Source organism: Passer domesticus, chromosome 6, assembly GCF_036417665.1.
Source record: "Passer domesticus isolate bPasDom1 chromosome 6, bPasDom1.hap1, whole genome shotgun sequence".
NCBI lineage: Eukaryota > Metazoa > Chordata > Aves > Passeriformes > Passeridae > Passer > Passer domesticus.
Genome location: NC_087479.1, coordinates 11,825,161 through 11,838,614, shown reverse-complemented (window position 1 = coordinate 11,838,614; position 13,454 = coordinate 11,825,161). Strand labels below are relative to the sequence as shown.

The 13,454-nt window shown below is 36.3% G+C and overlaps 1 protein-coding gene across 10 annotated transcripts in view; it reads right to left on the bottom strand.

Moving 5' to 3' along the window:
• Positions 1–13,235, bottom strand: part of BEGAIN (brain enriched guanylate kinase associated) — a 157,099-nt gene extending 143,864 nt beyond the window's left edge. For 4 of the 10 annotated variants that reach the window (XM_064423349.1, XM_064423351.1, XM_064423352.1 and 1 more), the window contains exon 1: positions 9,647–9,823. In XM_064423349.1, the coding sequence (XP_064279419.1) occupies positions 9,647–9,808 (162 nt within the window). In that variant the 5' untranslated portion in view covers positions 9,809–9,823. Of the gene's footprint in view, positions 1–9,646; positions 9,824–12,830; positions 12,953–13,064 lie in introns of those variants that run through there. The other 6 variants (XM_064423360.1, XM_064423361.1, XM_064423354.1 and 3 more) reach the window with 5 other exon arrangements.
• Positions 13,236–13,454: the final 219 nt, after the last annotated feature.

Here is a 13,454-nt window from a genome sequence, read left to right as displayed (position 1 = left end):
ACTTCTTTCTACCTGTCACAATTCCCTTTAACTTCAGTCACACAATGAAGCATCCTTTTTTTTCTTCCTGCTAGCTGTCCAGAAATTCCTCTGCATAACTCTACAATGACTTGGTTTTTGGTGAGATTTCATTTCAGCAGACGCTGTTTGCAAACCAGTAAACACTCGCTGCAGAAATGGAACATTTTGACCAGTTCTGAGAAGTCTGAAAGTTGAAAATCACTTTAGTGGGTCTGGATCCAATCAACAGTAGTACAGAGGCAGTTGTGGACACCTCAGGGGTCTTCAGAAAACATAATAGACAGGAGGCAATGTCACAGCATTCATCTTCTGAGTCACATTTTTTTCTATTATGTGCAGCTTTTTTAATCTCAAACTTTCAGGCATGTTTTTTCATGCTCTTCAGGATGTGTTATTATACCTCTGCTATCCAGTTTTTATATTTAAGTCAATATAATCTTATAATTTCTTTCTCTCAAAGATTATCTTCTACACACAAATAACAACTTGGCAACTAAAACATGGAACAGTTTTAAGCAATGTTCTCTATGAGCATTCAAATGAACATTACATAACCAAGAACTTTTAAAATATCTTTACAATAATGATGCCCAGTTATCCTTTTGCTCCTTGCTAAGTATGCTTCAGGAGAGAACTTGGCACTAAATAAATTACACTGAAGTCAAAGTTTTTGCATGTAGGAGAAATGAATCTATAGATGAGGCTGAACATGTTTTGCTCTTGTGTTTTCCCTGCCACTCCTTTATTTTCTCACGTTGAGCTCTTCAGTTGGAGGCATTGTTTGTTGAGGTTAAATGTCAGGTAACTACTGTGTTTAATTTAAATGACTAGGCTTGGAGCAGACTGATGCTTCAGCTGGAGTAGGCTGATGCCTACACTGGCTGTGTGGAATTACAGAGCATTGGCAGTGTTTAGTCAGTCCGCACTCAATCGGTTGGAAGTTTCAATCTGTACATATAATCAAGTCCACTGGAAAAGATGCTCTGACAGATGCTTAATTGAAATCTGAAAAAAGCATATCCTGCCATGGGCTCACAATGAAGCCTCTTCAGCCCTTTGTAGGACAGCTCTCATTGTGGAGCTGTGACACAGCACAGTGTGCAAATTCTCTCTGTTTCATTACCTTTCACCTCTTCTCCCTCCAGTTATCTTTGATAGGGGGCAATTAAAACATCCAAGTACATAAAATCCTAAGCTCGGGTTGCTGAAGTTTGAATAAAATTCTTAAGACCAGGATGTTTTCCTATTTGCTGCAGTCCTCTGTGAAATGAAATAACTTTTTGTTTCTTTGTTTTTAAACTTGAATAGACTTTTTAAAGAATAATGCCATTGTAATAGCTCCCAGTTTAGCAACATCTGTGTACATGTGTATACTCTAAAGCAATAGTTCCTGGACCTTTATTGTTTTAATGGAATTGCAAATACTACTCTGGAGACATACTAACATATTATATCAGTGCAAGGTTTGGCAGTTCAGGATTCCAGACTGTGCCATGCTAGCAAACAACAATAATTTCCCTTTGCTCTCCTTCATGGGCATAAATACCTCTTCCTCACCCAATGAAAGAATCTCATAAGAAAAAATTAAAAACATAATTTTTTTTTTTACCAGACTATAGAAGAAAGCTTCAGCCTTTTTTCTTTTTTTCTTTTTTCTTTTTTCTTTTTTTCTTTTTTTCTTTTTTCTTTTTTTCTTTTTTTCTTTTTTTCTTTTTTCTTTTTTTCTTTTTTTATTTTTTTCTTTTTTTTCTTTTTTTTCCCAGTTCTTAAGGTTCTGTGGTTGCTTGGGTTGTTTTTAGCACATCAAAATAAAAATTATTAACTGATATGCATTAATGTATTAACTGATATGTATTAACTCCAGACACACACTTTTAAGATGCAGAGCCCTCAGTAGTATTTAAACAGACTAAATAAGCATTCTTGTTTGGTGTAGAGATACCTGAGCAAGTTCTAAACTAGTGACCTTGAACACGTGAGTGGTCTGTCACAGTGCTCTCTTCACCCTTTTCTGAGGGTGCCTTGACTGCTCATATCAAGCTGACCTGGTTATAGACATGCTTCACTGCTGTGCAGGAATAATCTTCTTTTATCTTGTAAAGTCATCTTCCAGACATTAAGCTAAAAGGATTAGGGAATTTTATTCTGCTTTTCCTTCCTCCCATACCTTCTGGTTTCTTGAGCTACTAAAAATAAACATCCCCTCTTTGTTCCCACCCTGGAGAAAAGTTTGTTTACACGGTAAGAGCCCACCCAGGAAGACAGAAACACTTTTCAAATATTAACACTAATGCATAAGCCCTTGTCATATATCACCCAAAGAAAATATTTGAGAGAGCTCACCATGCTTGTACTTCTAGGAAGAGATGCAGATTTTGTGGCTGGAATTCCTTTGCTTTGAGAAATCATAATTTCCACTGGCAAGCCAGGTCTTGTTCTGCATGAGACACCATTATCAAATGACCTGAGAGAGGGACTTGTATCCAGGGACAACGATTTCTCTAATTTGTGTGGTCGTGCTCCAGCCACAATGTTGTCACTTCTCAGAGTCTCTAAGTCTACTTCTTCATGGGTCTTCCCATCTAGAGTGCTTTCTTTCCAGTTTTCAGAAGACTTTCTCTTAATATGAAAATCATCTAGGCTTCTCACACCAGATGGAAAGGTATTTTTCAGTTTAGCAGCTCGGTATGCCCTCAGGCTCATGGGATCAAGCACTCTGAAAGTAACTTCATTAATAAATTGAGAGAATTTGAGTTTAGCTTCTATTTTTTCTTCCACAACAGACAATGAACTTGATGATCCTTGACTCACCAAACTCAAGTCAGATGTAGAGGAACTGCTTTTCTTGTGGGTCTTCTTCTGCCTCTGGAGCTTTTGGCTTGTGTTTCCCACTTCTGCTGGATGCAGGGAAGAGTGTTCCAGTCCGTGAGTTTTTTCACCCCCTTTCTGACAGTGCTTTGATCGATGGGGTCGATAGCCTTCATCCTTATTTTTGCTTTTAACAAAGCTTTTAGCTTCTGACCTCGTGCTGCCCTGTAACTCAAAGCTGTCCTCACTGGAGCTGCAGCGTTTTGAGTAACTGCTCATTGTCAAGTCTCCAGAGAGGCTCCTCTCTGCATCAGTTCCTACTTCTGGTGCACATGCAGTGGTGCATGCACTGCATGCTCTTTCTTCATTCACCCTGCCACCCCCCTCTTGCTTGGCTGGTCTTCCAGGCACAGCACCCTCTGGCTTAACTGGGGAAATGGAGCCTTTCGACAGCAGCTCCATTTACTTTAGTGTCCGTGTGTCAAATACTGCCACCGAAAGAGGGGTTCCCATAAATCCTCCTCTAACTTGTAAGACAAAAGGCATGTCTTTGGAAAGCATAACAATGCACCCACCACATTTTGTCCCATATGCACCCCAAATCATGCATATGTTTCATCATTAGAGCAATAGCAAATTCTCATCATTTTAATTAACCATACTAATACAGAGAATCTATAGGGCATGCAAATTTTTCCAGCGTATTGAGTGTTCAGCAGATGAGCATGGGTTTTCATTGACCCAAAGCAACATATGATATATCCCTGTTTGTTGAACTGGAAATCAAACTACCATGATGTAGATCAATTCTCACTAAGTAAAGTCTGGGCTGGCTCTGTTTCAGGGCTTTTTAAAATCCAATAGCAGAGAAGGTCATGCTTTATTGTTCTAATGCTACTAGTGTTTGCTGTTCTATTAAAAAAGTTAGTGACAAATCTGCTAGATCTGCTAGAAAAGCAAACCAAATGTGATTTTCACTTTTTACCTGCTTAGTTTTTTTTGCTATAACTTTAATTCTAAAATAATTTTTAAAGGTTAGGATTCAAAGCAAGGTGCAATATTACAACATTGTCAATGAACTTGGAGTAGTTCTTTCAGTACCTTGTATGTGAAGTTCTTCTCATTTTTCACTGTCTTTATAGACAGGCAAGTCAGAACTGTGAAGTGTAGAATTTCTATTTTTTGTTTGTATATGCAGGAACCTGAGGACTAGTTTAAGTGAGATTAAAGACTGTAGTCTGACTTTATAATCAGCGTGGATATTTGTAGTGTCCCAATGATGTGATGTCACAGGAAATGACCAAGGAAAGACTGAGTGATAAATTTGAAAGAGTGCTTTTTTGGTTTTTTGCATCTCCTTCTTTTAGCATAAGGGTGAAAGGAAGTGATTTACCCCTTTTTGCCTGGTGGGGTTCAGACTCTGCTTACATCACTGTCAAACGCAGCAAGAGGAGAAAGAGAAGAGAGGAGACTCACAAGCAGAAAACTGAGTGACCTCCCTTAAACACAAGAGCACATTTAAAAATATCATGCATAGCTGACAGGTCAACAGCAGCTTGAGCTGAGATGTAGTTACATGTGCTTTTGAAGCACACATTTAGGTCCCTCATTACAAGGCACTTTACTTATTGCCTAGAATTTATTGTCTCCACTTTGGTAATTCCAACACTCATTTAAATCATAGTTCATAAAAGCTGCTGAAGTGTTGCAAATCTCTCAAATTAACATAGTAAGTACATTAATTTTGCAAATAACAGGGGAACATGAAGATCCTTTTAACACATCAGAAATCAATTGCTTTTACTGGAATTACTTTTTGAAATGCTTCCATATTTCTATGGGATTGTGCTATTCCTTTGCATGCTACAAACATTATCCTGATCACAGAGATAATGTGGATAAAAATGCAAATGCATTTTGCTCACACTGTCTTGTTTTAGATGAATTTATGCCTCTCTCACTTGAATGTGAATGCTAACACTGCACAAGGGCTGGCAAATGCTTCCAATTGTCAACAAAAAGATTTTCATGACCTTTTCAATGCAGTCAGGGAACAATACAACACTTCTCTCCTTGCAAAGCCAGAATTCAGGGATTTTTCAGTATGTCCAATACAGACTTGTACGAACTTAATGTAACTCTTGAAGCAAACAGGATTCTGAAATACGCAGGATCTGTGCTAATCCATCTTAGGTCTTTTGCCTTCCAGATCCATTAGAGCTTGGCAAAGTGTGACTTCTGCAGTTTTAATGGACTTTATTAATAATGCCTGCTTCAGAAACAGAGAAAGCCTCACTGTTGAGCCAGAACCTGTAATGACTTGTACCTATTTGGACAAGAGCTTTTTTATTCATGAGGGATTGGGCTCCTTTGTACACGAATAAAGCTATGTTAACTACAAGCATAAATTCAGCTATCCATTGCTTATGTGCAAAATTTGAGGTATGAATTTAAAAAGTCTGTGTTACAACCAATAAAAATGGATCATATAATTCTCTTTTATTGTCAGAAAAGAACTCTTTTGTTCAGAGAGCTGTTATTTGCATAGCAGTATAATATATGTAGAGGTATAGATGTAGATAAATGCTTATAGGTAATTCAGGTAAGGCACATAACACTTGTGGGTGTCATACTGCTTATACTGCTGCTTCTCTTTCTTCAGGTGATTTCTGCATAATAACTCTAGACATAAGACACAGAAATATCTTATTATTAAGAAAAAAATTATCCACAGCTGCAAAATGAAAAATAATTCTTAAATGATACAAATCTTTTCACATCCATCTCTATGTATCTTGGTCAGAACAGATGCTATCAAAGTTTGTAGTAACAGTGACTATCCAGTGTTTTCTCTTAAGTAAATTAACCAAAACATTCTGTAGAGACTAGCTGAATTGCAGAAATTATTTCCATTATGTGTACAAATAGAGAAGCTGGATATTAAAACAAAATATGCTTAAAAATCTGAGTGTTTTATATCTTGAACGTTTTAATAATTGATGTTCATTATTTATTTTCCACATGTTAAGTGACTTATTTTTTGAAGTGTTCCAGTTATTTTACCTTATATTTTTATTTAAAATATTTAAATTATTTTGAAGACTTAGTGGATACAGGGAATTTCCTGCTTCAATGCAAGCAGGTGTGTCTGTGAATGGCAATACTTTGCTGCAGTAGTCTGGGCTGTAGTCTTGATATAAATAACTTCAGAGAGCTCAAATTCTTGTGTTATTTATTACTACAATATGTCACAGCTAGGTGGATGCTTGTCAGTTTACTAAATTCCTCTAAACCAGTCATATTAACATTGAAATAATCTTAAGAGTAAAAGCTATGTGTTAATTTTGTCCTACTCTAGAAATGGTGGGCACCATTTGTGGAATAAAACACTATGTCTGTGCAAATCAAGAGAAAAGTGTCTGACCTAAGTGACAGACTTCACTGTAAATAAGGTTGGCCTTTATCAGCAGCTCTGCCATTGTCTAGTTCGTTGACCTTTGAGCAAAACCTGCACTTCAGTCTGTAGCTGCCATTGACTGGCCTTTAAATTAGGAAGGGACTGTGTTCTTTAAATTAGGAAAGGACTGTATTTTTCTGTGCACTTCTGTGATACCCAGTCTTGCATGGTGTGACCCTGATCAACAGGACATCTCCAGATACCATCAAGACTCGCTCATAAGTGAAGCATTTCTAGGGACACAAGTGGATACAGTTTGTAATTTTGTGTGTTGCAATGGCTAAGGTGTTCTATTCTATTTGAGTGCTGATATAAGAACACAAACAGAGTGACGCTGATCCTTTCCTGATAAACTGACTGTTGAATCTGGAACATTTATAAAGGAATGATAGTTAAGATCATATCTTAAATGGGACTTTCATAATGACTTAGTATTGCATTTGACAAGATTGAAGCATTCAGGAATTTTTCGAGTAAACTTGTTCCTTAGGAAAAAATCAGTATTATTCTAAATTTAGGCTTCTTTATATTCTGAGTGTCATTTTACAAAGACATTATTAGAAACCTGCACATTTTTTATAAATATGGAGCATAACAGTTACCTGCAAATATGCTTTGATGCAATGGAATATTTCTTCAGACTAATGACTGAACATTTTAAATTAAAAGCTGACTTTTATGGGAATTAAAAATTAAAAAATATTAAGTCCACCTTCCCTTTTAAATAATATCCCTGGCTTTCAATCTTCAGGAGATGTTAACTTTTGTTAATTGTATTAAAAGCAAGTACAAGCTATCTTGTATCTGCTGCAGGATGTTGTTATGACAACTAGAAGTCTTTTGTGTAGAGCTCTGGCAGATATGATCATTTCTGGGCCAAAGCAGACAATATTCAACAGTTTTAGTACTAAGTTTTTCTGTATCTAAAAGTATATCTTGATACATAAAGAAGAATATCTTCAGCAGATTATCTACAATAACAAACCCAAAGATGTATAAAGGTTTTCTACATTTCAAGATTCGTAAGAAACTTTTAAGTTATTATTAAAACAAAAAAAAAATCTGATTTAAAAAAAAAGATTGAGGTTTATTTTAATTGGAATTAAGTCTGGTTCCAGAGCCTTTTAGAGTCAGTCAGTGGACTCCAAGATTTTGGATGCATAATAACACTGCTGTTTGTACAGTACCTGTTGAAGCAAAGAATGAGTTTTCCATTATAATGGTGTGTATTTCCTGTATTTGTGTTCCTAGTTCTCATTCAACTTTTCTACTATTCAGAAACATTGCCTAAGCACCAAGGTCAAACTCACTAGAATTTGTAGGAATGGCATTCAGTTCAAATTTCTCAGTTTGCCCTAAAGATATGTACACCTCTCAGCAGATACTCCACTCTTAAAATAGCTAAATCCCAACTCTCCCAGTGCCCATTCTTGCTCAGATGTACTCTTCCCTCCTGCCTTTAATGAAAATTTTATCACATCTTATCCAGTCCTCTTCACACTTAATGCAGTTAATTTTGAAGTGTTTTATGGACCTTTCAGTTTTGCACTTCAGTTTACCCCTTTAAATAATACAGATGTTCCTCTGTGGGTTTTCTTCTAATAGATGGTTTCCTTTTCTCTTTTTTTTCTGTAATGGTTGTCAAATAGAAATTTGCTTTTAATATAAGATTGCCTACACCAGGTTCATCATCAAGACAGTGTTTCATTAAATTCTTCTCGTCATTATTCTATATAGTTGTTCTCTAGAAATTCTACCACATTTTCAAATTAATAATTATCTATTTCTAGAATGCTAAGCCTCACATAGCAAAGATTCAATTTCACTAAATATTACTTTCACAGTTTCTGTTTTCTTTTGGAACAACCAATTTATAATGGAGTGGAGATGTAGTCAGTGTTGTATGTATTGGTTTTACCTCACTAGATTCTGCTTGAAATTGTTTCAGCCCTAAGGAGAATTTAAGCAGACATTTGCTCTGAGTCTGTAAGATCTAGATGTCTTCAGGACCAGTAGAATAAAAATTCAGTTACTTTATTTTGATGCCTTACTTCTTATGGGAACAAGTGAAAATGAGTTTTTTCTTTCTTTATCAGTTGTTGGTAGATTTTTAATATGTTATTACAAACAGAAAATTGGACCAGTACTGCCACCATTAAATCAGTCTGGATTCTTAAGAAATGGTAGGTTTTGTTGGCATGAAAAGGAGGTGAAAAGCTACTGTGGTGTCTTAAAGAACAAAGACTTCTTTTTCTGTGCAGGAATCTGCATGGTGGACAGTGTCTGCATTCAGCCTTGAATCTAAATCTCCAGATATAATGGATCTAAATTGCTCTAAATTCTCATTATTCAAGCTCTCCACCACGATGAGTAAAACATTTATCTGTTTTGCAACTACAGGGTGACTAAACTAAAGGCAACAAATTGCTGTGTCATCTTTCTTGTCAACATCCATAAGTCTGATTCATTTAATTTATAGCTGTATACTAGACAGAGCTGTGATAGGCCTGTAAGAAATGCTGAGCATTAGAGAAGAGATGGTTTTTTTGGCATAAATCCTGCGCCACCCTGAAAACAGAGCCACTGCTCTCTGACAAATGCTACAGCTGCAGTAAAATTAGAGACAGACACCCAACTAAAATGCAAGCTATATTTATAGCTTTAAAAATAAATGAAAAATTAAAGAGAAAAATGCAAGCACAAAGTGTTTTAATGTAACAAATTTTTTCATTTCCAGCACAACATTCCTTTGGACACAGGCCCTTACTGCAGTCAATATCATCCTGTCAGAGCACCTTCCATTACTGAGCAAGCAGCCAAATTAGTATAAATTGTAAGATGTTGGCTGTTGTGTTGGCTGCTCCCTAGCAGAATAAAATGGCACCATGGGCACACATTGCTGTTCACATCTTTAAAGTTTTTCAAAGAGAAACACAAGGCACTTGTGGCAACAGCTCATGACATTTGGCTACCCTTAATTACCAAAAGACTTTTTCTCTCCCATGAAGTGAAATTTTACTCTTGCTGAGAAAATCCAGAAAAATGAAACTGCAGACTGTATTTTTTTCCAAGTGTTTTAAGTGATTTTTAATTTATCCCCAGTCCAGACAATAGACTGCTTGGAAGAGAAGAATACAAAATGATATGAGGCTGGAATGGATTAGTGGCACTCTAGTTAGGCCAAGCTTAAGAGCATAAACACCACAGTTTTTCCTTCATACTGGGACTTCTTAGCACTAAAAAGCTTGAGATATAGAGCTTCCTAGCTAGGAGAAGTTAATAGCATCTGTGAATAACAGTTACATCAGAATACAGTTGTATATCGGGTTTGTGTTTAAGTGACGAACCGCGGCTGCGTACCTTGACTGAGAATGAGTCCTCAAAATGCTCTCTATCCTCTGCCAACATCATCTTTTTCTTGCTCAGTTTCTGCTTTAGCCAGCTGCTCCATGAGCTCTTCTTCACCCGCTGCACCGTTTTTGTGGCCGTGCTGTGGGATGGGTAGAGCTGTAGGTCATGCATTACACTAGCATCCGATTCTGTGACTCCAGTTCACTTTGCAGTTGCTTGGTGAAAAGATGTAAAATAATTGATCCTTCTGAGAATACACAGATGAGGAGTCTTAGTTTCTTCCACTGCTCCTTGACAATGTGTATTTTTTAGGAAAGTGTCAAATCCTTTGAGCCTAGTCTTTAAACATGTCCTTCTTTGAGGAAGTCTGGCAGTGTCATGGGGCTTTCCAAATTAGGTACACAATTTCCCTCATTTTCTTCTCTCTTTTATCTCTTTTTTTTCCCCAATAATAATCATTATCATAATCACCATCATTATTATTATCGTCATTGGCATCATTAAGAAGAGGGGGAAAAAAGCATGAGAAAATTTAAGACAGCAGAGAGGAAGAATGAGAGGAATGGATTTTGTTTCTCATACAAAATCAGGCTTAGTATAAAAATACAATGCTTTTTTCTTCAGGTGGAATGAAAATATTTCCCACTCGCCAATTATGTTATATTTTAAAGTTAATATATTTTATATACAATTCTATTTTACTTTAATCCATTCCTAATTTATGATGGATGCACAATCTGCAAGGCCTTGCTGTCTCTGAAGCTATATAATGTTTCTTTCTGATCTGATACCAAATAAATGGTGAACTAAAGCTACCCAAAGTCCTTCCATTAATGCTTCAAGGAGTATTGAAGAGATCTTTCAGTACAGCAGTGGGTTTTTTTGTCATCTTTCTTTTATATATGCAGGAATATGCAATTCTGCTAATTAAATGTTAAACATAGAGAGGAATTTAAGACTGGAAGGTAAGTCTTTGTTAAGTGCATAAACCACAAAGGAATAAGATGTTGCTATGATATTCTCTCTCTTCTTTTTTTTTTCCCCCATCCAATGAGCTTATCCAAATTAGTGAATTATGTGTTAGGCCAAGTTGTTCCAGAGCATAATACAAAAATCCACAGTTCTTTGAAGTGGGTCAAATCCTGCCCCCCACATGAGGGCTTTGACTTCATAAGAGCAATAGGCCTGTACTAGGTTTGTTGGATTTCATTAGGATAATTTTTTTGCAGGATTAGAAAAATCACAAAATATAAGGAAGGAATAAGCCTTTTTACCTGGGCAATCCCCTCAGTCATGAAGTCACCATTTCCCTTTGAAGGCTTCCCAAAGACAGTTCTCTATCTCTTCCTTTCCCTCCTAGTCTGTCTCAGAAATAGTTATCAAGGATAGCTTCCTCTAGCTGAGAAAGTGTAACAGCTGTGGAAATGGCCTAAGCTTCTTAGTGGCATTTCTACTCACTGATGTCTCCTTCAGTCTTGTGGGGATAGTACCATAAATATCACTATTTATTGGTCTTATTGTTACTATGTTGTGCCTTCCTGAGATTTTGGGAAGGGCTGTGAAATGTCAGAATAAACCTCTCCATTATTGGCTTCTAATTTATTAGGCTCTTCAGAGCTGGCCCTTGGGAAGCTTAATGTTGCTTGAAAATGGAAGGATATATTATTGTTCACCATACCTGGAACACAGTAATTTTGTTATCTCTGTTTCCATTCTTTATCTCTGCATATACATAATCTGCCAAAAACTGTCTATGTCTATTACACAGTAAAAAGGAAATGGTTGTTCCAGTTCCATGCTTCAATATGTCCTCAAAAAGTTTGCTTAAAAAAAAGCTTGCTTCGCATATAAATGAGTTAGACTGAAAGTACGTCTTGAAATTTGTTGTTCTGAGTGATTTGAAAATAACTGAGAGAAATAAGTGGTAATTTAATAATAAGTGGTAATTTTAATCTTGACTGCTGTTATCATGGGTTGTTGAGGGATGGGTAACTTGAGCAGGAGAGAAGTATTTATGTAGTTTTCTGCAGAAGTTAACTAAACAGTGTGAATTTTTTTGCAGCAGAATTTTCCCTACATAAAAAACTATGACAAATAATATTACTTGGAGGTATAGTATATGCTTGTGCTAAATGTTTCCAGAATATTAGTTCTGGTGCTGTAATGCCTCAGATGCAGCTATAATATATTTCTGCTGACGGCTGCAAACCTGCATGTTTGCAATCAGAGTTGCATGTCACAGGAATTGGTGATAAGCAGGTATGACTAAATAAGAACAAAAAAGGAAAGGTCTGTTTGTATTTGGATTTGTGTGTGTTTGCATACCAAATGTAAAAGTAGCTCTTTGCCTGTTCCTAACCTCTTTCTATTTCAACACTTGCAATTTAAACACAAAGCAAAATATTGTAATTTGTTTTCCTTCCACAGCCATAGTCCCACCTCATTCATTATATTAAAGAGACAAGTCCATCAGAGCTGTTTCAATACTATTGCAGAAAAGCATGCTACAGTATGTGCTGTCTGTTTTGGCAAATGTTATGCATTTCTGTTGTTTCTCATACAAACAATTTTTTCATCTACAGTCTGTTGGGTTTATCAATGTTTGACTAATACTTTGTATAATTAGACAAAGTAATGCACTACATAGATTTTCCTTCATCGTTTAATACAAACCTGAGCTAGGTTTGATGTGTATATATTAACTTTATTAATATTAATGCCACTGCCTGAATTTTTGTTTTCTTGAAGATATAATTAATTTTGATAATTTCATACTTAATGGCCAGTAGCATATTCAGAATACATATTCCAGTTTTGATAAGATAGATAGACATGTTCCATGATGTGCCTTATGCAAACAAAAGATACATAACTCATTTAAAAAAACCGTATCATGACAGGCAATTATAAATCATTTCATTAGCTTTCCAGCACTGCAGCTTTAGGAAGCTCCATCCATATAAATTGCTGTCTTGTACCTTAATGTATTAACTATTTCCTTTTAAAGACAGTAATGTTTGCCAAATGAAACAACAGAGCATGTTAATTCATATTTAAAGCAGGCATCCAGTTGTCATATTGCAGCACCACTAATTCAAGGCTGAAGACTTCTTTACTACCTGTTATGAATTTTAAATTAAAAAAAAAAAACCAAAACCACAAAACCATGCAGTAAAGAGAAAGAAATACTTACTTGAGAAGGATTCTGAAAGCTCCGTTCTGCTAGTCCACAGACTGAAATGATGGAGCCAGATTTAGAAGTCGCTTATTAGGTGCATGCTGCTTCAACACTTACAGCTTTTCTTTTTTTTTTAACTGAAAGACAGAATCGTTTTCTTTTAATGAAGGCAGCACAGAATATGCTGCCCACGTTGCTATGAGAGACTAAACTTGCAGAGCAAAGTCTGGCAATTTCAAAATAACTTACCGGGGGTCATTCACTCTCAACCTGACACTGCTTTTCTGTATAGTCACAAACTTTGGCAGCATCAAGCAAGATCATGGAATGTCACAAATGCAGGAAATTACCAGTTAGTCATGCACACTTGAGACTGAAAGCCATTGAGGCAGCATTGTTTGTGAATATAGGTATAAACCCAGGTTAAGCCAAAATCTTTCAATTTGGAATATCCACTGATTTCTCTTAAAAGGGAACAAGGCTCTGATTGTAGTGAATCTGCAGTAGTGAGTCTGCTGCTCTCCTGGTGCTTGGATGCTATGTCTAGAGCTTCAGCCTAAGAAAAGAGTGTAGGAACTGCCCTAAAGGGATCACATGAATGTGAAAAACTATGTATTTGTTTCACCTTTGGTATTTTGG